Source organism: Gavia stellata, chromosome 30, assembly GCF_030936135.1.
Source record: "Gavia stellata isolate bGavSte3 chromosome 30, bGavSte3.hap2, whole genome shotgun sequence".
Taxonomy (NCBI): Eukaryota; Metazoa; Chordata; class Aves; order Gaviiformes; family Gaviidae; genus Gavia; species Gavia stellata.
The window spans coordinates 163152-189372 of record NC_082623.1 but is presented as its reverse complement, the minus strand read 5'-3'; the positions used below and the strand labels follow the sequence as shown (position 1 = coordinate 189372).

General features: G+C 52.9%; 1 protein-coding gene across 2 annotated transcripts in view; it reads right to left on the bottom strand.

The window, feature by feature from the left end:
- The window catches only part of CACNA1S (calcium voltage-gated channel subunit alpha1 S), a 49685-nt gene extending 24016 nt beyond the window's left edge, over positions 1 to 25669 (bottom strand). For both annotated transcript variants that reach the window (XM_059831352.1, XM_059831353.1), the window contains exons 1-16: positions 25509 to 25669; positions 19478 to 19583; positions 10199 to 10338; positions 9488 to 9621; positions 8739 to 8891; positions 8245 to 8450; positions 7537 to 7640; positions 5633 to 5781; positions 4528 to 4609; positions 3834 to 3994; positions 2887 to 3112; positions 2110 to 2317; positions 1683 to 1803; positions 1078 to 1192; positions 859 to 952; positions 9 to 78 (exon numbers count right to left, since the gene is read on the bottom strand). In XM_059831352.1, coding sequence (XP_059687335.1) covers positions 9 to 78; positions 859 to 952; positions 1078 to 1192; positions 1683 to 1803; positions 2110 to 2317; positions 2887 to 3112; positions 3834 to 3994; positions 4528 to 4609; positions 5633 to 5781; positions 7537 to 7640; positions 8245 to 8450; positions 8739 to 8891; positions 9488 to 9621; positions 10199 to 10338; positions 19478 to 19583; positions 25509 to 25669 — 2230 coding nt within the window. The remainder of the gene's footprint in view (positions 1 to 8; positions 79 to 858; positions 953 to 1077; positions 1193 to 1682; positions 1804 to 2109; positions 2318 to 2886; positions 3113 to 3833; positions 3995 to 4527; positions 4610 to 5632; positions 5782 to 7536; positions 7641 to 8244; positions 8451 to 8738; positions 8892 to 9487; positions 9622 to 10198; positions 10339 to 19477; positions 19584 to 25508) is intronic.
- Positions 25670 to 26221: the final 552 nt, after the last annotated feature.

Below are 26221 nucleotides of genomic sequence, written 5' to 3'. Positions count from 1 at the left end.
AGTCTTACCTGGAAAGTCTGCAGACGGGTAGGGGTCTTTGATCTCATTGACATTGGATTCAAATTCGTCCACTTTTAACTGAAACAAGGGAGAGACAGAGAGGAGGACATGTAGCTGCATGTGCCAGTATTGCTGCCAAATGTGGCATGTTGGCCAGACCCTATCATCTTGGAAGCCATGTGGGGCAAGCAGTGTCTCTGCATTTGGCCCGTACAGCACCAAGCACATGGAGTCCTGGCCCAGGATGGAGCAGGGTGAGGGGAAACACCTCAGGGATGCTTCAGTCTGAGCAAAGAGCAATACCAAGAGCATGGGACAGAGGAATGTGTGCTGGGCAAGAGCCTGGGGCCATGCACCTATACCATGGGTGGAATAAGACACGGGGTGACTACTGGGTGAGTTCGCATGGGGCGTCTCTGGAAAGTGGATAGGGAAGTAGCAGCTGGCCAGATGCTTATAAGAGACAGCTTGGCACACTGTCAGCACAGCTCAATAGAGGGTTTTGCATACAGGGGGTGCTGGCGTGGACATAAAGGAGGTCCGGGATGCTGCTGACCTGCTCTGCTCCCCTCCACACTGCTGTGCACCGGCCCATCTCAACCACTGACAACTGGCTGTGGCCAAGGAAATGAATCAGAGGAAAAGGATCCCCAGCAATGGACCTGTTTCACCAGGCTACATGTCCTGCCTGGGCCCAGAGAGCCCCCATCACCAGAGGCTGCTAAGGTGAGGAGCGATTCTGGCCCAGAAGAGTCCAGACCCAGGCTGGCTCCAAGCCTTTGTCAGTCCTGGCTGGTGGGAGGAGGAGCCTGGTCCCTCTCCAGGAGCTCCCCAAGGCCCAGCCCCACCAGCACTGACCTTGGCTGTTGTGGGAATCCCTTCTCCCTTCGCTTTCTGCTCAAGCTTCTTTGCCAGCATCTGCTTCTCATCTTCAGACTTCTCTGGGTAACCTCTGAGCGGAGAGGAAGGGAGAGCAGGAACTGAACTCTGGTCAGGGGCATGGGCGATGCTGTTCTGTCCCTTCACACCAAAGCACCTGGTATGGGAGCTCCCACTGCCAGGGACTGAAGCACTCACCTGGACATCTTCCGCCGCTTGCGTTCCTCTGCTTTGGCCTTCTGTGCTAAGGTCAGGCTCTCGGCCTCAGCCAGGTTATCAACCGCGATGGCCAGGAAGACATTGAGAAGGATATCTGGAGGGACAGCGCTAAGGATATGAACTTGGTTTCCATTTGGAGGATGTGGCCTCCAGAGCTGCCCATGGTCTCCAGGGTGCCCTGAGAAACCTTCCTGGAGTTGAGCCCTTGAGATAAACCTGGCTGGTGATCCCTAATCCTGCACCCCTCCTTGTGAGTAACGAGCTCTGGGCTCGCTGCCCTCTCTCTGCCTTAGCTCAGGCTGTCCAGCTCAGTCTTGTTACTGCGTTGGCTGATAGCTGAATCTATGCCTGTTGCTCATCCAAAACTGCCCCGTGGTGTGCGTTCCTCCAGACTCCAGACCCCAGCCACCACCAGTGCAAACCCTGAAGCCTGTGGTTTGTTCCCCTGCTGTTCAGAACTGAAAAGCTTAAGCCAAGCACTGAAAAGCTTAAGCTCCCCCTCCTTGCCCTTCACAGTCCTGTGTAGCTGATGCTATGGGGCTGGGTACAGGGAGCCTGGGCCTGGCTTCGCAGGCAGAGGATACAGTTCCCACAAACAAAGAGGATGATGAAATAGATGCAGACCAGCATGCCGGGAAAGGATGGGCCCCCATAGGCCATGATCCCATCGTACATGATTGAATTCCAGTCCTCTCCAGTCAGGATCTGGGAGCAGAGCAGACATAGACACTCAAGAGCCCCTGCAGCAGAGCACGGCAGAACCCCACAGATTGATCCTGCCCTCCTGGATCCAGCCCTGAACCCTCACAGCCCCACGGCCAAACCCCACCTGAACCTGCACTACTGCTCGTGACCCTAGTCGCATTTCCCTGCTCCTGCCTCAAAGCCATATCACCTCCCACAAACCCACCTCTCTCTGAGCCCCTGCTCTTGCCAGGAGACCCATGGCCCCGGTGAGACTCCCAGCACCCTGTCCTCCAGACTCCTGCTGCAATCCCCACAGCCCCATACCTGGAAGACACTGATGAGGGCCTGGGGGAAGTTGTCGAATGTACTGCGCCGCACTGCCATGTCCTCGAAGTCAAACTTGCCCCCAAAAAGCTGCATGCCCAGCAGTGCAAAGACAATAATGAAGAGGAAGAGGAGGAGGAGCAGAGAGGCAATGGAGCGGACCGAGTTGAGCAGGGAGGCCACCAGGTTGCTCAGGGATGTCCAGTACCTGGGGAGAGAAGAGACAAGGAGTGTGCGGGAGGTGAAGGAGTGGGGAAGGCTGTGGGCAGGATAAGGTAGGTGGGCTAAGGGAACAGACTGCCTGGCCCAGGGGGATGTGCCAGCAACTCAGCAAGGGGGGCTCTGAACCAGCACCACTCACAGGCTGGGTACTGGGACTGTTCCAGCCAGGCCCCAGGAGGCGGAAATGAAGCTCCAGGCGTGGTGTGACAGGCAAGACACCCTGCTGCCTGCACAGGGCACCAGCAGGCAGGATGGGAAGGGGATGAACACACAACGGGTTGGTGCCAAAAAGAGAAGCCAGGAGTCGCACAGCACCCCCATTACAACACCTCAGAACCCAGAGCAAGAGAGAAATCCCAGGAGACTTCCAGCAAGCCCTGGTCTGTCCTCCTCACCACTCCCAGACCATGTCCTGGAGACAGAAATCCCCAGCTTGGCCTTGTTCCTCCATCCGGGAGCTACCAGCTCTGCTCATGCTGCAGCCCTCCCCAGGGAGAAGGCCAGTGATGCCTGGGGACCGCGAGCCCTCAGCACCCACAGAGCTCCCTCCCCAACCTGGTGATCTTGAAGATGCGTAGGAGTCGGATGCAACGCAGCACAGAGATGCCCAGGGGTGACAAGGTGCCAAGCTCCACCAGGATGGTCTCCAAGATCCCTGCACACACCACGAAGCAGTCGAAGCGGTTGAAGAGCGACATGAAGTACTGGCGCAGGCCCAGCGCGTACATCTTCAGCAGCATCTCAGCCACAAAGAGTGCTAGCAGCACCCGGTTGGCATTGTCTGGGGCGGGAGATCCAGCCGATCAGATCATGGATCTCTTCATCTCAGCATGGCACAGCAAGAAGGGAAGGAGGGCAGTGCTGCTCACCTCCCTTCTCTGCCCACCACTGAGCCCTGAGCTGCAGCTGCAGCAAATGCTGTTTTTCAGGGAGCACACAGGAGAGGAAAATGTGCAAGGTGATGTGCAACTGTGTGCTTGTATGTGTGAGAGTGTGGCTGTACTGTGCATGTGAGTCCATGCAGTGCATGCATGTGTACTGGGCTGTGCATGTGGCTGAGCTGTGTACACGTGTGCATAGCTGTACTCCATGTTCCTGTGCGTGTTTGTGTGTGTGGAGGTGCAGGTAGTGTGTCTGCATGCATGTGTGGCTGTACTGTGTGAGTGCATGCAGTGTGTGCATGTACTATGCGTGTACAGGTGTAAATGTATACACTCTAGGTGTGTTCACCATGCAAACCCATATCCCTAAGAATATACACACTGTGCATGTATAACTGTATGCACCATGCATGTTCAATGTGTAGCTGTGTGACAGTGCAGTGGGGGTGGTGTACGCACACTTGTGTGCAGGCTCTGTTCATGTTCATGAGCAAGTCTGCATGTGTCTAACAGTCCTTGTAGCATGCCAGTATGTCTGTGCATGCACAGTAAGAGTTCATGCATGCCTCCAGGGCAGCAGGGTATCCCGGGTCCTCCCTCTCCCTCAGGCTCTTTGCTCACCTTGCACCTGTGTCAGCCATTCTGGTTGGAAATGGTGCTCAGAGGCGATGGAGAGGGTGTTCAGTGCCACCAGCAGGATGACAAGCCAGTAGAAGAACTTGGACTTCACCACATCCCTGCACTTCCTACGAAACATTCGGTTCCAACGCCTCCACTGACGGCTGGAGAGACAGCCAAAGCGTCAGCAGGACCAGCCAGCAGGTCCTGCCCAGCCCAGGGCTGTGCCTGCAGACTGCAGAGCAGCGCCACCCCTACTCCCCTCTCCAGCGGCATTCCATGAAAAGGGCTGAGGAACATAACTCTGCCCCTGGCACTTGATGCATTCACTCGGGCATTGCAGTTCATTCACACAAACACCTCCTGACTCCTTTTTGGACTACAGTCACCTCTGGTTGGCTGCTACAGGCCCAGCTCCTAAATCACAAGACATGCTGCATGGGCCATGAGAGGATGCTTGGAGCCTCGTCCCAAACTGAAGAGGTTGTTCACCTTGAAACTGGATTTTTGCCAGTACCAGAGCAAAATTTCCTGTTTGCTGTCCATAATGTTTGCATCTCCTCCTGAGCACACAGCCCCTGGATCTCTTCCAGAAAGCAGTGGCTGACAAGGAAGCCTGGCCGAGCCAGGACAGCAAGCGAGAGACTGTGCAAGCCCACATGCAGAGCAGCAGATGGTTCAACCAATGAATACTTACAAGTAGAGAATCCACTTGTTCATGCCCTCAATTTCATACAAGCTCTCTGTCTCTGACCCTCCTTCATCCGATGGCATCATACCTATGGAGGGAACAACATCCCAGGCTTTCCTTGGAGCCCTTGGGAAGAACATGTGGTAGGGAACCTCTCCCTGGTCATAAGGAAGAGCTTCCCCATCAGAAGTGAAATCAAGAAATGCTGTCCCAGGAAGACAGCAGCGAGACTTTGGGAAGAAGGTTTTGAGTGTCAGGTGCATACCACGTAGGAGGCACCAGGAACACCCACCCTGCAGCAAGAGCAGCGGCAACCCAGAGAGGCAGCCTGAACAGACAGCAGTGTGTACGTAGGCTCCCTCAGTGCGAGACACTCCCAGCACGGAGAAAACTGGGGTCAGTTGTAATCTGAGCAAATGCTGAACAACAGGAGGTTTGTAAAAGCACTGGCCACAGGTGTGGAAGAGTCATTTTGTCTTTCCCACTGTTTCCTAAGGCTCTTTGCATACATGTATCGGCTCAGCTTGAGGCATCAAAAGTTATTTCACTAGCCAGGGTGGCATAGGAGATAGAGTGGCTCAGTGGCAGAGCTCCCCAGGCCTTGCTGAGCCTTTGGCTAGATGCCTGTATATTCACCTCCTTCAGTGAGCCACTTCTAATCCCTCAAAGTTGTCAAGCAATGGCAAGAAATTCATGCATCTGTTAGTATGTGAGGTAGTAACCCTGCAGTCTGCCCTTGCACACAAAAGTGCACTCGTTTCTCATGGCTTCTCGAGGCTTCTCATGGCCATTTCAAGTGCATTTTGCCAAAGAAGACCTAAGTCTTGCTAGTAGGATGCAAATATTAAATACAGTGGTTGAGGTGGAGATGTAGCATGAGGGCCAAGTTATTGCTAGTTTGGGTCAGATTCAATAAAATGATTCAGGAAAGAAAAAGAAAAAAAGAGGAAGGAAACGGTTCTGTAGAAGGCAAAGCATTTTGTTTCATAGGTTTTCAAGCAAAAAGAGTCTTTGTGACTTCTCCAAAGGTCTCTACCCTGCCTCTCTGTGATGCTCAGTGTTAGGAACCCAACCCTCACGCTAAGGGTCTTTGACCAAGCAGAGCTGGTACCTTCTCCCCTGGCCCGGTCACTGTCCATGACCTCTGCGTGGGTGATCCAGTCCATGTAGCCCTTCAGGTCCTCCTCCAGCTGCTGCTTCTCCCGCAGCTTCTGAAACGTGCCCCGTGACTTGGCCTTCTCACGCTCTTTGGTGAACTCGCTGGAACAAGGCAAGCAGCAGAGTGAAACTCAGGAGGGGTACGGTGTGCAAGTCAGGTACCACAGCCCTATGCCAGGCCAGTCCTTGTAGAAAGACAAAAGCCTGAAATACCCTACCATCTAGTGCTACCACTAGATTGCTCTAGTGACTTTCCTCTTTCTTGGCCCTGTTCCATGGTACAAGATCATGGGGAATCATTACCTGATGCCTGATGGCAGGCAGGGTTTCTTCCCCACCACTGGCTGCTCTTTGGGAGCTCCTTGCTGCAGGATGCTGTGGTTGGCCAGGCCAACTAACACTAAAAGCTAGAGGCCGTGGAAGTTCTCTAGCCCTGCTAAGGATCAGAGCAAGTGGGGTCTCACCCATCTGTGGGCCAGAAAGCTGTCCCAAGCTCTCCATGTGGGGAAGGTGAGCTCATCACATGGCAAGTAAACAGGACACTCTTTTCATGGTAACAGGGAAAAGACAGGTCTGCCACTGCAGTGGGTCCCACTCTTCTCATTCTCTTTAAATTAATTTCTTTTCTCTCCTGGTATCTGGCAGGACTGTAGATCTGCTGCCCAGCCAATCTGGTGTTGTCATGTGTTAGTAATAGGTCTCAGACATTATAACAATAATTAGACATACTAAGCCTCAGGACTTGTCAGGCCTTGTCTGCATTTTCCTGATCTCAAGCATATTTTAGCTGTATTTGCAAAAATACAAAAATTTTTGCCTGCAACTTACTCTAGGATCAGATGACTATTGTCCAGCTTGTCCTGCTGTTACAGCCAGTGTCACGCAAGGGTCAGGTGCCTGTGGTCTGTCTTGTGGTTTTGAGCTTGTTTTAGTTATATTAATACCCAATTAGTTTTAACCTTGTGCAGTTGCATCATTCTTGCCATAGAATAGTACTAACAAATCCAAGTAATTAGGGTATAACTAACCCTGTGAACTAATAGAGATGATGAGTGCAATCCACTTGCACACACAGGATTGGAACATATAAAAAAGACCCTGAGCCTACACAGAACTGAGGAGAAAAGCCCTCCTTGCTCCCCAGGACAACATACATTTCCCAGCAACAAAATCAGTATGCTGGCACCTCATCACAGCAGTGCACAGTAGGTTGAGTGCTGCACTAGAGATATTTTGGGTGTAGCAGCTCTAACTGTGCTACTATGCGAATTAGCACTAATTGAGTCATTTGGCATACAAGTGTTATAATCATTGCAACCAGACTGATGATAGCTCGTTGTTGTGTTTGGATGAGACTGTCGAAGCATTAATTAGACTAACAATAATTCTCTTGGATCCCTTGCATTCATATCAAAGGTGTTTTCCTTAGGTTGGCCATAAGGAAATTGTGTGTGCTGACAACAGGACGGCAGCACTGTGGGTACCAGTGAGAATGAGTGTCGTGACCCACAGCCACGGGGTAAGGACTGCTGCTTTGCGCTCCTTGCGCAGCTTCTTTTGCTGTGAGTGCTGGCAGACCACACTACAAACACCTAATAATGTGCTCCATGGCTGTGTTTGCTGATAGCTGCTTGTGCTACAGGGAAAAGATTTCTGTATTAGGTGTTGAGCTAAAACCTCAGACAGTCATGGACACTAACACAAAAAGCATGCAAAAAAGGGGGATAGGAGTAGGAGAGGAAAAGGAAAAGAAACTTTTCCAGGCTTTCTTCTTGTTTTAACTAAACCAGCCAGTGTCCACACTCTGATCATGCTCACTGATCTGCTGGCAAAGAGGAAGGACAGGGTGGCGCTTACCCACTGAGCACCCCCAGCACCAGGTTGAGAACGAAGAAGGAGCCAAGCAAGATAAGGCTGACGAAGTAGATCCAGGGCCATTCATTCCCAATGGCATCATTTACCTGGCATGGAGAGAGGCAGATGAAACATCCTAAATATATTGTCTGCTATCTGTGTCCCCTTAGGGCCCCCTCAACAGCCTCTGGGAGCTTTTCCCCCCCTCAAGTGAGTGCTTGGGATGGTAGCAGATAAACCTGACTCTGAGCCCTGCCTCCTTAGGACTCTGCATCTGGTTTTAACGGAGGTAAAGCCAGACCCAAGCATTTTGGGAGCAGATTTAAACATCAGCCCCATGCCTAAGCCTCAGCAAGACACTCTCCCAAGGACTGCAAATCATGGGGCTTTGCTGGAGAAGCATCCACCAGCCAACCATTCCTGTGTCTGAGCTGTACCCCTTCACAAAGGTGGGAGCTGGAGCACCCTCCTGTCTATCTGGAAAGCAAGGACAGCTTGGGCAGTGCCTGCAGAGATGCAGAAGACATGCCTGGTGCACTACGGGATGTGCATCACAGCATGAAGCTTGGTGGGGGCAGGATGTCTTTCACTGGCAGAGAGACCTAGCCCTGCTATGGGGTCCTGTGTCCTGGAGGGAATTCCCTGCTCTGAGGCAGGACCAGCAGTGGCCTCTGCCGAGCTGGGCACCAAACCCAAGCTGCTGGAGCCTACCCAGTAGAGGACTTCGGTCCAACCCTCCATGGTGATGCACTGATAGACAGTCAGCATGGCAAAGCCAAAGTTATCGAAGTGAGTGATGCCGTCGTTGGGCCCTGGCCAGCCGCTTCGGCACTCAGTGCCATTGATGGTACAGTGTCGCCCGTGGCCAGAGCTGGTGCATGGGGCTGGCTTCTCTGATGCCACTGTGGCAATCACATCTGAGGGGGAAAGCCATGGTGTGAACAGCAGGTCAGGCCAAGTAGAGCAGGTCCCAGCACCTCCCAGCCTCCTGCAGAAGCTTTTCAAACGGGGCCCCTTTCACCACGTCCTCACACCACGTACCATCACCAAGCTGTGTGCTGTACCAAACATCTTTTGGTCCTGCCACACTCCCAGGCTCAACACTGGCAAGACCAGACTTTCTGCTACCCACAGAAACTCTGTGGTCCCCACAGCAGCCACATAGAGACATCTCTGCCATATCGCCCCCCCTGCCACAGCCCCACCTGTCCCAAGGTAGTAGCAGGTCTTGTGCATCTTGCCCTTGAAGAGCTCTTGCCCAACAATGGCATAGATGATGATCATGAAGAGGACCAGCAGGGCGATGTGGAGCAGGGGCACCATGGCCTTGATGATGGAGTTCAGGACAACCTGAAGGCCTGCACCAGAGAGAAGGGAGAGGAGGTCAACCACTTCCTAAACAGCTTTGGGTGCACCTTGCATTCCTGCCAGCCCCTCTGACAAGCAGCCTCTGAAATGCCCCATGCCAAGGGAAGAGGGGCACAGGTGGGTTGGGACTGAAATCTCTGAAGCAAGAAATCCTTTCTCTACCGACCATGAGAGCATGCGGAAGACCCCAGCGAAGCCAGGCATCAGGCAGTGCTGGAGGATGCTGTATACCCCTCCATTTGTTCTGTTGCTCTCATCCTGGCTGTATTCACATGAGTTATGAGAGAAGGAGATCCCTGCCCTGAGAAACTAGATTGAGGTCCTGGCCCCTTTCACACTAGCCGCCCAAAGGTGCTGACACTGAGCCATGGAGGGAGCTACATGTGTGCTGACCTGCAGATCCCCAGTGCTGGCAACTGCAAGCTGTAGGGACGAGCATGAACCTGTGGCTCCTCCACACCCACCTTGTGGCTGGGCTTGACCCAGCAGCAACAAGAAACCTGCCCCATGGTCCCCCACCCTGGCCAGGCACAGGGGTTCAATCCACCCGCCAGCCCTTCACGCTGGCACGGTGCCCAGCACCCACTCGGCACTCCGGACACCAGGCGCAGGGGTCTCAGCACACGAAATGCTCGCAGGGCCTTCACGTCGAAGCCGCCTTTTCCCCCTGAAGTCCCTCCCTGCTTCGCATTGACCTGCTCCAGGGTCATGGTGATAAGCCTGAAAGAGCCGGGGCACAGAGCAGGGAAGAAAGAGGGAGAAGCAGAAGGAAGGACAGGGAGAAAGAGAAGGGCATGAGGATGGAGAGCAAGAAATCTGTGCTAAGGAGTCAATGCTCTGCAGGCAGGAAAGGGAGGGACAGGACTCTGCCAGCCACGCTCAGCCTCACCCAGGGAACAGCTCTTGGCTAAGTCCAACTCCTGGGCACGCTCATGGCTGGGCACCACTCTGCTGGGTGCCACCTTCACTGCTGAGCAGCTGAGGCCCCTCTGACCCCCTGGTGCCCAGTGGACCCTCTCCCTGTGTGCCAAACCCTGGAGGACCCCATGCCACTTCCATTCTCCAGGGCAAGGAGACCTGAGAGGCATTAAGGAGTCAGACAGGAAGAAACAGGAGTTAGAGAGGATCCCAGGGGATGTCAGGGCATGAAAAAGGGGCCCACGGGAGAAGGCCATGAACTGAGTCTACGAGTTGCCCCCAAACCCACTGCAGTCACTAGAAAAATCGATGTAGCTGATGGGCTATGGACCAGGCCTGGCACAAGCTAAGCACCAGCAGCTTCCCCTCCTTGCATTACCCTAGGGACACGATGGAGAAGTCGAGCACGTTCCAGCCGTTTCGGAGATAGGCATCCGTATGGAAAAGAAACCCGTAGGCAATTATCTTGAGCATCGCCTCAATGGCAAAGAAGATCAGGAAGGCGTATTCGATCTTCTCCTGGGGATTGGAAAGGCAAGCAGGAGAGGATGCTCCGTTAGAGTAGACTGTCACCTCCCTTGGCATCACCACCATGCACAGCTGCCCGCCACATGTCTCTGGATCAGCCCCTGCTGCCAACCCATCTGTGATCTCCCACGAACACCAGGCAGCACTGTGGCTACCCTGGGCAGGAAGGGGTGGCATGCTGAGCCACCACATGCCACTCTCTGGCCTGCAGCATGATTCCCTGCATCCCTTCAATGGCACGATGCCAGGCCCATGTCCCTGGGCTACCTGTTCTTACAAACCATGCCAGCAGAGCCACCACTTCCCAAACCAGCACCCAAAGGTGCCTGGTCCAGGGCACTGCACATCTCTGGTTCTCCTCCCTGCTGCCTCACCCTCCTATTCTCCCATAGCCTTCCTCCCGCAGGCAGCACTGGTGCCTTCTCCTCATCCTCTCTAGCTGAGGGCTTGCTGGGTCAGTCCTGGAGAAACCACACAGTCACCATGGTGGGAAGTCACAATGCCAGCTGCATTGTGGCTTCCCTTGTGCCCTGGGCTCCCAGGGAAGTGAGGCCTTGGGCTCGAGACCTCCTGCCTAATGCCAGACGTCTGCCTGGCAGAGTGAGCTGCTAGAAACTGGCCTGGGGCTCTGCTGGGCAGAGGCATTGCGCCCACTCCCAGGCAGGACCTGGCACCCCACTGCAGGGGCTCGGCACAGCCCTGCAGCCACAGGGCCCAGAATAGCTCGTCTTTCCCCGGAGCGCGGCCAAGAGCTGCCTGTGCCCACCTGGTTCTGCCTGTCACTGCGATCACTGCCCTTGCTGCTGATGGCCCTCTCCAGACTGGGGTTAAAAGCCCTCTGAAGCGGCCAGGTGGATGGGGGTATTTACATTTCTGGTTTTCCATGGCCCCTCTCCTCCATCGGTACTCCATGAAGGGCAAGGAGCATCCCTGCTTGGGCTCTGCAGGGAATTGCACCCAGAAAGGCAGAAATGTGTCTCTCAGACCAAACTGGGAGCAGGTGTCCACTGGGGAAGGCTGCAATGCTGTGAGCACACCTTCTTCCCAGGGTCCCTCTGGCTTGCCAAATAGAAAATGCTGTCCATTTAAGAAACGAGGGCCAGGGCTCAGACAGAAGCATTGCTTGCTCAGTCACCGTGTCCAAAAGCAGTGGCCATGCCAAGTGTCCCTGTATGACTCTCACCCATACAAGATCTGAGGACAGCAATGGTAAGAGCAGAGACCTAAGCATTGTGATTATTGGTGTTATCAGGGCTCTGTCTTCAAGGTTTTAGCTAAGGCAATGCAATGCTGCTCGCCTCCCCCCCCTTATCAGTGACAGATGCCCCCTAGTCTGTCCCCAAAAGCCTGTCCTTGCAATCCCAGACATGCAAACACAACTATTGTGAAGATCATTTCAGATACGGAGGGACTGCAGAGCTGCCCCAGCAGCCAGTGGTGTGGTGGGGTATCTCCCCTGCTGCAAATGGACGAGAAATGGGGGAACCCACTGCAAGCCGCAGCTGCCAAGGCCCACACTGGTGAGTGTCAGCATCCAACCTAGAGCCCCAGCATTGCAAAAGCTAATTCCTGGCTCTGCTTCATCCAGCAGAACAGAGTCAGGCTCCAGGGTCTCTGACTAGCAGGGATCCCCCTCTAAAAACCACAAAAAGTGACTTGCTGTTCCTTGGAGGTCCCTTTGAGAAGCCCAAATCAGATGAACGGTGCTTTGGCCAGCTCCAACGGTATTTGCCCACCATGTACAGTCAGTGAGCAGCAAGTTTCAACCCTGGGTCAAGGAACAGCAAGCAGGCAGCCCCCTGTGACCTGGCTACATTCCCTCCATCCTGAGAGAGGCAGTAATTGCAAATTTCCTTACAGTACTAGCTCACTGTTGTGCTTTTCAGACCCAGCCACACACACAGAGCTGGATCATCCTCATCTGTCCTGCTGGTGTAACCCCTCCAGTAAAAGGAAAGGTCTTGGCCTGGCCAGTATGAAGGTTCTATGCAGTGATCCATCAGTGCTGGCTGGAGGGATCGCCCATCACCTGTCCTACAGCTGTGGGTCAAGTTCCCCCGTCTTATCTGGCTGTAAACCATGAGCAAGTGCTGATGTTAGCAGAACAAGACAATGAAGACATCTCACAAGCATCTTTGTCAGTGGGTTGAGGTGGTGTAGCCTTTCAGTGTGGCAGGTCATGGCAAACTCTCTGGATTCTCCAAGTGGTAGGTGTAGCTGCGAGATACATACTGGCGATGAAATTTATGTGGCCACAAAGCCATGTCCTGAGCCTGGGCAAACTTACTGCTGCCTCTCAATACCAGCAGAAAGAAGCTAAGGGACATTTTGTCGTGACAGACTTTATACCAGGTCATGCACCCCACGTCCTGCACCTGCTGCAGACCCCACTTCATGTGCCCAGGTTGATTTGAGAAGAAATCAGTCACGCACTTTCCCCCAGCTCTGGTGCTGCCCATGCTGCAGGTCTGCACGGAGACTGCACTCACGACCCAAGTGGCCACCCTGTGCCTGTGCCACGAGGGAGACAAGGCAGAGCCTGCAAGCCAGGCACACATGCGTACAGGCACAACTCCACTGACTTCACTGAAGCCCTGGCCAGTTTCCAGGAGCTGAGGACCCGCTCTGTGCCACCGCCACCCACCGTCCCCTCATCACCCCCAGAATTCAGAACTGGCTACCCACAGTAGGAGGCTGTTTAGGGAAGGGCAGCAGGGCTGCCTGGCAGAGCTGGGATTGGGTGCATGAAGAGCCCAGCCTTCAAAAAGCTGCTATATAAAGACACAGGTCTTTATAACACACTGGGCTGCTACACACACATGCTTCAACCATGTTAGGGGACACCAAGTAACCTGACCTGTGGCTGACGAATGAGCCACAGAGCAGCAGGAATAACAGCGTGCACCATGCCGATGCAATGCAACATGACGCAGCTCCAGCCTGCTCGGCAATCTCAGCTTCCAGCCCCTATGGCCATGCAGGGCTCTCCAAAACAAGACCCAGCTCCATGTCCCTGAGGTCTTCTCCCAGGAAACAGGGGGAGCAGGGCTTGGATAAAGGCTTCTGGTTGACCAAGGTTGGGGATAGACAGTGAGGGGACAGTGTGACCATAACACAGCCAGATAGCTACCACTGCTTACCAGCAGAAGACATACAAGTGCAGCGGGACTCACAGCACTCACACTCCTCCCTGACCCCTCCAAACCGTCCCCAGCCTCCTGCCCTCTTCTGTGCTCTGCAGAGGGATCTGGACAGGCTGGATCGATGGGCTGAGGCCAACCGGATGAAGTTTGGGGTTTTTTTGTTTTTTTTTTTTGGTTGGACTTGATAATCTTACAGGTCTTTTCCAACCTTAGTGATTCTGTGATTCTGTGCCCTCTGTTCTTGCTGCACCACCAGCCCCTGCACTTCCCCTAGAGCCTCTTGGTCCCAGTCAGGCCCTGCTCCCCCCTGCCCCTGCAGCTCCAGCCCCCATCACCTCTGCTGTCTCACACCACCCTTCACTGCTAGCCTGAGGGATGGCCCTTGCCATGGCTGAGGCAGTTGTCACAGATCACAGGTTTGAGGTTGGCAGAGATCTCTGGAGATCACCTAGTCCAAGCTCTTACTGCTCAAAGTAGGGCCAGCTTATAGTGGGTTGCTCAGAAATTTGTCCACGTGGGTTTTGAATGCCTCCAAAGACTCCACAAACCCCCTGGGCAACCTGTGCCAGTGGCTGACCACCCTCCCCAATTAAAATATTTTTTGTATGTGCACCAAGGGGTTGACCAGGACGAATGCATGGACTGCCTGTGCCAGGATGCTCAGGGCAGGTAGCTGTGCTGCTGTAGTCTTTCATAAGGGCTTTTTAAACATAAAACACCCATAAGGGTGTTCTCCAGGGGCTTGGAGCAACCATGCTTTGCAAAATGGAGTAGCTGTGTCTTTCTTCCCTTTCCCTGAATGTAGATGAGACAAGCCCTGCAGATGTGAGAGGGAGAAGGGAACAGGACAGCTTATGAATGTATGGGAACACAGTTACAGCAATTTCATAGACTCCCCTTCCTTTGGAAATAATAATGAGGGCTGGAGCAGAGGATGGCTCCTTTGAGTACATGGTGGGAAACCCTGGTACCCGGCACGAAAAGGGCACAGTGGAGGGCAGGCAGGCAAACCATGTCTGGGAAGACATACTGAGAGAAACATTTCTGCTTCTCACAGTGGCCTCTGTCAGAGCACCGGGAGCACTGGGGAGATGTGCAGGAAAGAATTTGGGAGAGCTTTTGAATCATTCGCACAAATTTTTTAGAGCAGGGTGTTGGACTAGATGATCTCCAGAGGTCCCTCCACCCTCAGCTGCTCTGTGATGATGTGACTTTCCTGCCGTATGCCTCAGTCACAGCTCCTCCTTTCCCATAAACAAGTGACACACCTGGGCTTGACAAACCCCAGGGCTGCAGAGACAGGAACCAAAAAAATGATAAACCTCTCCAGCAGCTATGCAAGCACAGACTGGCCAAGCCCTGCAAGGAGTTGTTCCCCATTGTGTCTCCCTCACTCGCTGTCCAGAGCTCCTCATTGCTCCATGTCCCTTCCCTGTCACAGCAGCTGCTCCACGTCTGGTCAGGTGTCTGTGGGACACCTTGGTGGCATTCCTGAGGGTTGTCCCTGGACTAGATGCCCTAGGTCTGCTTGGTTGGAAAAGGCTTTGCTGGGTGCTAAAACCTCAGCCAGGAAAACCATGGACAGGAGAATGATTTGGACACAGTACGGACAAGGGCTCAGCTGACACCTGTCAGACCCAGCGTGTGCAGAGCCCAACTAGAGGAAGAGAAATCCAGGGGAGCTGCAGGTAATCCGCCCTTCTCCAGGGCTGGGAGCAGACGGTCAGCAAGGTCCTTTCAGTGGAAGCCTTGCTGTGGAGCTGGGGACCATGGGGCATCCTGTTTGATAGAGCAGGCTTTGGAAGCTGCTGTGTTTTTACTGGAATTCAGGACAAGTGGTCAGCTCTGCTGGCCAAACTGGAGAGTGAGAGCTGTGCACCAGCAACGGGCAGCAAAAGTCACAGCTGGGATCTGTGCAAAGGGGAGGTGAAATCCTCTCGCCAGCTCTGTCCATGGGGGAAGAAGCTTGAAAGAAAGCAACCATGCAGGGGTAGGTCTGTATAGGAAAAGGCTCCTGGGGTGGCCAAGCGCCCATGAGTAGGGCCAGGAAGGGACAGCAACAGGTAGATCAGAGGGGCCTGGCTCAGCTGCCTACCCAGAACCCCAGGTTGAGCCACGGAGGCTGCCAGGTTTGCCAAGCCACAAGCTGGGCAGGGTGCTGGCCCTTGACAGCAGCCCCAGCCCAGAGTGAAGGGGAGGATCGAGGCAGGGGAAGCTCATACAGCTGCATCTTTATGTGCATCCCTCAAGACGCTGGGTAAAAGAGCAACAGTAGTTTCTGAAGTCCCATGCACCGAGTCTGTGCATGGAGATGTGCGGGCATGTGGTCTTTTCTCGCAGCTATTAGAGGACCCCAGGAGATCAAGGGTGACCCCAGGCTCTAGGAAAGCCACATGTAATCAGGACTTTCCTGCAGTGAGTGACCCATGCCAGCCTCAAGGGACAGACACCTGACAGCGGGTACTCACTCTTCAAAACCAGCACTGGACCAGCAATCTCCGCTCAAGGACTGCTAGATGCAAGTCAGCTGCCCAAACATAGCTGTTTTCAGTGCTACTGGAGATGCCCTGGGCTACATGAGACAGTCCTGGGGTGGCAGATGTTACACAGGACCCACAAGCAAGTCACACCCCTCCAGAGCAGCATATGGAGGTCTGGGACACCTGCAACAGCATCAGATACCCATATTCCTGTGACGGAGTTGTGCCTGGGGCTGTGTTCAGGCTGTGTTATTAAGAGTGTCTTCCATACAGCTTGAGCTTCCCCACTCACCAGGCCCCATGCTCTGCCCAATATGATTACCAAGCACATGGGTCTCAGCCCAGCTGCTTTTGGATGCTCTGAAAGGATGTCTCCCTCTGAGCAGTCACCCTTGGATGCCATTAGTGGGGAAAAATAGGTACTTTAGTGTGTGCAGCATGTCAAACACCACCCATCAGATCCGCAGGAGACCAACTGCCCTAGGAGACAAACCCTACTCTAATCTTGCCTTTATTTCTCTGTTGACCATAAACGGAGTCCAGGCAGCCAGTTCACATGCAGACATCTGTATTTTCTTGGGTGAATCCCCTTGAGTAACCTGCCTTGTTAAACATATTTCTGAACTTGCTTGTTCCTGGAGCAAGGCTTCTAGTGAAAGACAAACAATGTGATTTGGAGCTCACTGACAATTTTGGAAACTCAAGTCAAAGTGAAAATAAATGCTGTGAACTTTTGATTGAGTTGAAAAGTCAAAATCATTTCATTAGAGTTGAAGAAAATATTTTGATTTCATTAGAATTACACAAAATTAGACAAAAACAGCATTTCAAAAAAATCTTCTGGATTAGAACAACTCTAATCTAAAAAGAATAATAATGAAATATGTTGAAATTAAACAACTGTGTTTCTTCCAGGATAAAGCAAAATGGGTTCATAGAAGATTTATGGGTTATTAAATATACTTCTTTCATCCCCTAAAATGCGTTTTAGTTAACAACACTTTCATAAGACTAATTCTAAATCTCGTGTCAACTCTGTGTGCAAATCTTCCCTGGGTGGTCCTGGAAAGACAGAGTCACAAGCATGGCTCCTTTCCAGGTTTTCCAACCTTGCAGGAAGAAAGTTTCCCCTCATACATTTTGCCTCCTCAACAATTTCAAGGTCTTCAGATAAACTCAGTCCTCTCCAGAGAGGACTGGGCAATGAAGAGAGGCAATTAAAAAAGTGACAGAGAGACTAAATGTATTGCAGCATCTCTCTGCTGCAGGAAGAAATGCCTCCAACAAGCCTTTGTTGGACTACCTGCAGGCCCTGTGCAGAGCACAGCCCGATACCTGAGGTGATGGGGGTCTGCCTCAGCTCTTAGCTGGGATAGCTCCTACAAAGCCACCAGAACACGATGACAAAGGGACATGCAGAGCAGGGATGAAAGAACAGAGGCCTGGGGCTGACAGGCTCCTGATACAGAGGGCTGTTGGCATGGCAACAGGCTGAAAAATCTCTCAATAGGATATACCATAAGTAATCACAGAAAAATCACAGAATCACAGAATCACTAAGGTTGGAAAAGACCTGTAAGATCATGGAGTCCAACCATCAACCAGCAAACACCACCATGCCCATTAAACCATGTCCCACAATGCCTGGTCCACACGTTCCTTGAACACCTCCAGGGATGGTGACTCCACCACCTCCCTGGGCAGCTTATTCCAGTGTCTCACCACTCTCTCAGTAAAGAAATTTTTCCTAATATCCAGCCTCAACCTCCCCTGGCGCAACTTGAGGCCATTTCCTCTTGTCCTGTCACTCGTCACTTGGGAGAAGAGGCCAACACCCACGTCTCTGCAACCCCGTCAGGTAATTGTAGAGAGCAATCTAACATACAATAAATATAAATAGACTAAATTTCTTTTATAGATATAGATGACGCTACTCACTACATGCCTGCCTGCCTCCCATTAATGGGAAAGGCTGTTGGTCCTTCTTGGGCAGCACCAGTCCGCGTGCGGGAGCACTGCGAGGCGGGTTGCTGCCAGATTGTCCTCATCCCCATCCCCATCCCCATCCCCCGGCATCATGCCACACTGCCACATGCTGCTGGGCTCGCAGGCATCCTGGTCTCAGCCAAATCCCAAAGCTCCTCCCAGCAGGAAGCCCCCATCCCTGCTGTCCCCACCTCCTGCTTTCCATGCTCAACCTGCTGCCCCAGTTTTGCTTTGCCTCTTTAATCTCTCAGCTGAGATAACGGCCTCTTTCAAATCCTGTCATGCCCCCTTGACCAGGGAAGAAACCAAAACTGGTGTCTTGAGCTTAACTCTGCCCGGAGGTCACAGGTGTTAGAGAAGCTGGTCAGACAGCACACAGGGAAGCTGAATGAACACCCCGGGAATTAACTCTCCATGGGTATTTTTAATTCCCCTCCTCTGCGGACCTATCTTGGTTTTATTTTTAAAAGGCATAATAACACATTGCCAATAGTGACCCCTTTTCTTCTTTTTCCAAACAGTAAACACTATCTTCACTGCCACTAAGAGCCTATTGAGAGGGAAGGAGACAAAAGCAGTTCAAGGAACTAAAAATTGCACAAGTAAAACCTTACTTTGTGTTTTGTATCTCAGGTTCTTTGACTGCTTTAATATTTTTCCCTGCAGAGTCTCTAAGGAACAGAGAAAAACCAGAGAGGTACTTTTTTAAGTCACAAGTTGCCAGCAATACCGACACGCAACACACCCCATCCCAACATTGAAGAGTCATGAAACTAGCAGAAGAGAACATTTCATTAAAAAAGGGCATATTTAAATGCTTTGATTCAGTCACCAAACTCAGACTCTCAATGGAAATCAATGTGGATTGAACCACAATAGGGATCTGAAATGGGGAAAAGGGTGGCAAACTAAAAATAGTGCAAACTATTGATTTGGATCACATCAAAACATCTTATTCCAGGCAAAATGGAGTGACTGAGAATAAAAAAAAAGGATTAACTGATTAGAAAGGAGCAATCTCTCTGCTTAACAGAGATGGGTTTTTTCCCCTCTTAAATAAAAAGTACCAACATTGAAATACAGTTTTGAAATGAAAGGTCAGAAAATTTTATTCCAAAAATGCTGAAACAAAACATTTCAGCCTCTCTGGAACAGGATGTTTCCTTTTGGAAGGGTCATGATAAAAAATTGAGGGAATTTGTTCTTTTTTTGGCATCAGTTCTTCCTTCCTGTGTACTTCACACAGCAGTCTGCTGACTTTGATCTCAACCTAGGGGTGGTTTCAGCCTCTCTGAAAACCCATTTTGCAGTGGTTTCTCCACCACTCTGCCTCCCTGTGACTTCGCAGCATCTCTCGCTGGACCAACGACGCCTGACTGCACCCCACAGGGCAGCGGCAGATGCCCCCACTACAGGTATTACTGTCTTGCACCCATGCCACACTGAGGGACTAGCTCCACAGAGCCCTCGAAGCCAAGCACCTGGCTGTCCAGCCAGACAGCGGGAAGGGCTGTGCCTTACCAGGCTGGAGTTGGCAACGTTGGTGTCATCCTCAGGCATCGGCAGGTAGATGGCCAGTGCAACACAGTTGGCAAAAATGGTCAGGAGGATGATGATCTCGAAGGGTCTAAGAGGAAGTGTTAAGGAATGGAGATAGGAACGAAAAAGCAGGTATAGCCCTGTCCCTGCCCTGTCCTGTCTGGGTATGTGTGGGGAAACCCCACTGGCTATGGGGAAACAACCTCCCACTGGGGCAGAGTACCAGAGAGAGCCCATCCTCAGCTGCTGCCCATTTCTTGGGTCCCCGGGGAGGGAGGGAATGGGCCAGGATGAGACGCAGGGTCTCTCAGCACATGGCTGCTGGAGAGGGGCAGCACATGGCTCGCAGGGTCTCTCAGCACATGGCTGCTGGAGAGGGGCAGCTTTGGCACAGGTCGTATGGGGAGGGGGCACAAATTAAAAGGCTGCAGTGCAGGAATAGTGAGGGGATGGGAGAGCTGGTAGTTTCCCCCTCCTCATTCTTCATTGAATCATCCTGAAGGGTCAGGACCCTCTTGCATAATGTAGGCACTTAACCAAAGCATCATTCTGGAGTGTGCTGGCCCTGGCTCTCCCTGTGCTCAGCATCTGTGAGGGAGATGCTGCTGAGCAGCAGATGTCAGGTGGGCTGTGTCTCCCTGACTAGAAGGTATCTAGGGGAAAGACAGCTCAGCCAGGGTCTCCTCTAGCAGAACATCCAGTGCTAACATCCCTGGGTGTCCTACAGCCTCAGTGCACCAGTGCAGGCAGTGCTCCTGTGACTGTCCCCAGGAGTGCCACAGGCTGGGAGTAACCAGAGTGCTCAGCCTGAGCTCTGTCCTACTCTCTAGAAGGTGGAATTGTGCTGTTTGGGTGCTATGACAATCTCTGAACAAATGGAGTGACTTGCTACTTCCCCCTGAAGGCCCTAGGACAGGCACTTGGTCACTCCCATGCTCCTACTGCTGTCACTGCTCTGCTGGGACATGTTCCTGAAGCCCCCAAAGAGCTCAAACTCTGGCTCCAGGACCTCATCCACAGATAGGCTCTCACCCCAGGGACCGCACTCTCTGTTCCTCCCAGCATGGTCCAAACCTGCCACTCTGTGGTATCCTGGGAGTGCAGTAGACATCTGGTCAAAAGAAGAATCATAGAATCATAGAATCATAGAATGGTTTGGGTTGGAAGGGACCTTAAGGATCATCTAGTTCCAACCCCCCTCCCATAGGCAGGGACATCTTTCAGTAGACCAGGTTGCTCAAAGGCCCATCCAACCTGGCCTTGAACACTTCCAGGGATGGGGCATCCAGAACTTCTCTGCGCAACCTGTTCCAGCTTTCTTGGGCCCCTCTTACCTCCAGGGCTTTATCCCATGGTACTCTACCAAGCAGATGCCTGAAGAGGCCAAAGTCTGCTCTCCTGAAGCCCAGGGTAGTGAGCTTGCTGTACACCCTCCTCGGTGCCCTAAGGATCTTGAACTCCACCATTTCATGGTCACTGCAGCCAAGGCTGCCCTTGAGCTTCACACTCCTCACCAGTCCCTCCATAATGGTGAGAACAAGGTCCAGCATAGCACCTCTCCTCGTTGGCTTCTCTATCACTTAGAGAAGGAAGTTATCATCAATGCATTCCAGGAACCTCCTGGACGGCTTCTGCCCTGCTGCGTTGCCCCTCCAACAGATATTGGGGTGGTTGAAGTCCCCCATGAGGACCAGGGCTTGTGAACGTGAGGCTGCTCCTATCTGTCTGTAGAGGGGCTCAACCGCCTGGCCTTGCTGGTCGGGTGGCCTGTAGCAGACCCCCACTGTAATGTCACCTGTCGCTGCCCTCCCTTTAATCCTGACCCATAAGCTCTCGGTGGGCTCCTCATCCATCTCCAGGCAGAGCTCCATGCACTCCAGCTAGTCGTTGACATAGAGGGCAACACCCTCCCCTCATCTCCCCTGCCTGTCCTTCCTAAAGAGCCTGTATCCTTCCATTCCAACACTCCAGTCATAGAAGCCATCCCACCACGTCTCCATGATGCCACTTAAGATCATAGCCCTGCAGGCGTGTGCACATCTCTAACTCCTCTTGTTTATTCCCCATGCTACATGCATTTGCATAGAGTCATTTAAGTTGGGTGCTTGATGAAGCTGACTTACTGTCTGGAGTGGCTGGAATTCCTTTGTGCTGCTCTTCAGGTGCTTTCCTGCTGACCTGGGATCCTTCTCCAGGCTCTGGGCATCTACTGCTGGCACTGGCATCAAACTGCTAGGAGTGGGATGGATTGAGATTCCCCTCCCCCGGCAACTTTAGTTTAAAGCCCTCTTCACCAGCTTGGCAAGCCATCAACTTTTGCTGTCCCTATGCTGGTCATATCCAGGCCCTGCTGCAGCTCTGAAGTGCTTGAGCCTAGCCACCACACCATGCTGCTATGCACATACCTAAAAGCAAAGGGATCTATTCCACTCATCTAGTGGCCTCATGCTGCCAGAAGACAGCTGGCTACAGCATGATGCAAAAACCTCCAAGAAACATTTTTGGTCACAATGCTAATCTCAAAGTTTCCAGGCCAGTAATGCTTCTTGATGAGTACATCTCAGTTGCCCCTGATCCACTTGCCTTGCCTGTACCCCTGGAAGCCACTGAAACTAAAAACAGATGGAGGAAATGAAAATGTTGGTCCAGCTGCCCACTGGGCCAGACCCACCTATAGTGTAAAGCAACAAATAGTGACTAAATCAGCACACTCTCCTCCAGCCCCTTCTCTTTCTCCACCGTCCAACATCCACACTTATAACCACAGCCAGCATCATAAACTGTTTTGAGATGCCTCATCCCCATCCCCACCTGCAACTACCAGCCTGCCATCACGAGCAAACTGGTAAATCTCATCCAGCGGGTACAGAGGTTCCAGTACAAGACAGGATTTCCCAGCATCCCCATCTCACTTTGGGTAGACCTTCCAAAGGAGAACAGCTCCCGGGAACACGCTCTGTGGGAACACCTACAGCTCAGCCATGCAGTTACATGCTGTTACAGAGCCCAGCGCAGCCCTCGAAACTCAGTACCCCAGCAGAGAGGCTCTGCAGCCATACCAAAGCTTCCCTATGCCATGGTTAATCAACTCATTAGGTTAGCTTTCCAGGTAATTATGCTGAGGCCTGCCTTGGGCTGTGGTGGCCACACCACTGTCCAATCCAGCATCACGAGGCAAAGGGCACCTCTCCATATTGGCCTGTTGAGCTGGCTGAGTGCTGTCGGTTGTGTCCTATGCTCATCACAGGTTATTTTGCCTTTTTTAGATCTTTCTATCCATCAACTTGATGACACTTTAAAAACTAAAGTCAGCTGGAAAAGCTGTTCCTCTCTGTGTTCCAGGTAATAGGGCAGAGCCCAGCCCCTGCTGCTTCAACTGGGTGAGATGAGCAGTCCTCCTTGAAGGGTGACCTATCTTGTAACTGGAGCTGGAATCAGCTTGCTGCTCGTGAGTCTGTGAGTCTGGCACTGTGATCAGGTAGAAAAGCAGTGGGACAGACTGAACCAAAAAAGAGGCATGTAGTGTCACTGGGCACAGTGTCTCTGCCTCTTGACACTGAGACAGAGCCTCAACATCCTCCTCATCTCCTTGTCCTGCAGTCTCACTTCTTTCTCTCCAGCAGCCTCCTGCCACACAGCATCCAAGGGTCCCAACATCTGCCTTGCAGCAGAAATTAGGCCCTTAGTGCCTTGCAGCTCTGTGGTCCTTCAGGGTCCCCAGACTCCTCACCCACCTGCATTGAAGTCCTCCTAGCTGCAAAACGACCTGGAATACCAGGGTGACACCACAAAGCTAGACATGTCCCAACAACCATCAACTTGCTGGGCCAGCTGTTGAGCACATAATACCCTCAATTTGCAGAGTACCCAGATGTCCTTGTGCTAACAAACATGTTTTTTGAGATGTGAGCAAATGTCAGCATAAAACCCCCTTTGCCTCAAGACAGCCTGACTTTCACCCATCCTAGGCTGAATACAGTGATAGTCCCCACTCTCCAACTGCCTGGAAAAGACCCTGTCCCACTCCTGTGGCTCAGCTTTGTGCTCTGACAGCAGAAGCTATACAGCAGAGATGGGCCCAAGCAACAGGAATGTCTACTGAACCCAGATGCCAGGTATCCCCACAGAAAATGGTCACAGCTAATCTCCCCTGGGCAGCTTGCCTGGCCCTGAAGCCCGTAACAACCTGCAGGAACTGAAACGACCCTGTCATGCCTTGCAAACCCTGATCCCTGAATGAGGGCAGCCAGGTGCATTTGGGTATAAATACAGCAAGGCACAAGAGAGGCGCTGGAGAAACCATATGCCCTGGATCATTTGTCCTGCACAGCGCAGAACCACCTGCACCTGCAACCTTCCTGGTGAGACACCCACCTCTCCCCTCCACACTCCCCTTCCAGGGCACCAATGTGGGAAAGACCCCCACTGTGCTATGCACTCTCTCTGGCATGCGTTGGCCCAGGAGGAGGAATGTATTTGAGCATGTCTGAAGACGTAAGTCCTATTTCCAGCTCTTCCCCTGCCACACTAGGGTGTACGCACAAGTTTCTTCCATACCAAGTGCCTATTTAAGACACGACACAGTTCCCTTCCATTTGCTTGTAGAACAACCCGGTCCTCGTGCCAGAGAAGCAGAAACAGAGACTTCCCCAATTTTGGCTCTGCTCCCCCTCCTCAAAGGACAGAGAGCAGTGAAGGAACAAGGGCTCAAAATCCATGGCCAGCACAGCACCACCAGAGGTGTGAGCATGCCCTGAGTGCCTGCAAATGGGCACCGTGGGCTTTGAACAAGATGGCACCTCTGGCAGTGCAGGGACATGGTATTGGTGTCCCCACGGCACTGCGTGCACAGCAACACAGCCAGCCTTTCCTAAGGGCAAAAGCCTGGCCAGGGCTGGGATGATGCTGCCAAGGCCAGGAACACGCAGATAGGTTCAGCAACTGAAATGAGAAAAGTTGGCGTGGAAGAACTGGATTTGCTGGAAACATCCCCCGATTCCATCGCATTTGCTTGAGCCCAAATGTTTTGCTGAAGCCAAAGTGAAATGTTTCATCTCCCATCCTTTTCCCTTCCATAAAATACAGGTGAACAAGGACAAGGCGATATCTAATGGCCTAAAATAGTTCCTGGATGGATAGCAGAAACATGACATTTTGGTATTTCCGAGCTATAACGCTCCAGTGAAAAGATGGTGCATCAAAGAGCAACCACCCAAACCCCATCCCTAAATTAAGCCAGAGGCACAGAAAGATACTGTCCCTCTGAACAGTATCACTGACAAAAGCCTTCACCTGTGACAGCAGGGCTGAGGAGTGATGGGAAAGGGGGGCTTAGAGGACAACGGTGTCGGCAAGGATTCAGGGGATGCTGGCCAGCCCCCACCACCAGGGCAGAGGGCAGCTGCGGGATCAGGCAAGCGGTGACACACACAAAGAGCCATCCCAAGCAGCTCACCATGGTCTCGCTAACCACCCCCAAACCTCTCCCCTGGGGCAGCCTGTTGTCCCCAGCTCCGTTCTCAGATCCTGCTTGCCCAGCCTGGCCCTCCTCCTCTGGCTGGCATCATCCCCACGGCGGGATGGGCACTGTGCCCCCTCCTCACATGCCAAACCCTCTCCCTCCCAGCAGGCTGTCCCCTGTTTCTCCCCAGCACAACTCCTGCCAGCACAAAATGTGTTCATCCCCACAAGTCCTGCCACCCAGGCTGTCCCTGCGCCACCCTACCAAAGGTCCCCGTGGCCTGACCCGATTCTCAGTCCCAGCTTCCCCCACAAGCCTATTCATGCCCCCAGTTTGCACAGCTGTTGCCTTTGCCAATGCATCCTACTGGGGCTCCCTGAGTGCCTCGTTGCCTTTTACAGACCCAATGAGACAGCCAGCACAGGCTTGAAGCGGGCTGACAGCTCTTGTGTCTGCAGCCCACGGGGTCCTGCTCCCCAGCACCCCTCCCCAGCAGCCCTGCTCACAGGCACACACAAGGGTGCTCCCAAGCCCACACAGCCCAAAGGATACTTCCACTCCACGATGCTGATGCATGCCTTCCGCAGTGGGTTTTGCAGGGTTAAGCAGAACAGAGCCCTGGCTGGCCGGGGGGCTGCTGGTGGCACTGGCTTCTTGGACTTCTCCTTCTGTTGCCTCTTCTTCACATCATCCTGGGGAGAAGCAGGCTCCATGGTGTTTCTCCCTTAGCTGTTCCTCCCCGTCCTGCCCCACAACCAAGCCCCCCTTCCTCAGGTCCCAGCCAGCTGGAGCTCCTCTGGATCTCCCTTCTTGCGGAGCCTGTCTCCTCCACACACCGGGGGAGGCAGTGGGCGAGTGGGGGCTGGAGCCTGCACTCGCATGTACAAACACACAAAGCACAAGTTTAAATTTAGATCCCAGCCTGGCTCCTGGGTGCTGTCACAGCTCCTGAGGCAGCAAAAGGGCCCCTGCAGCTGTTGCTTCTTTACCCAGCGTATCGGGAGGCAGGCTGAGTGCTTTGCATGCCACTGACCCTGGCTGGGGGTGGGAACAGGCTGCCTGGCGCTGGGCACACCGTCTCCAGAAGAAAAGTGCCTTTGTCCCAGGTCAGCTCTTTCCCCAGCTCCCCCCGGCCTCCCTTGCCCAAACAAGGAAGCTGGGCTGCCTGGGGCAATGCGTGCAGCCCATTTGCTAAATCGCATTATTCAGGGTGAGATGGAGAACGAAACTCTGGCTGGTTCCCAAAGAAGGTTACCCCACAAACT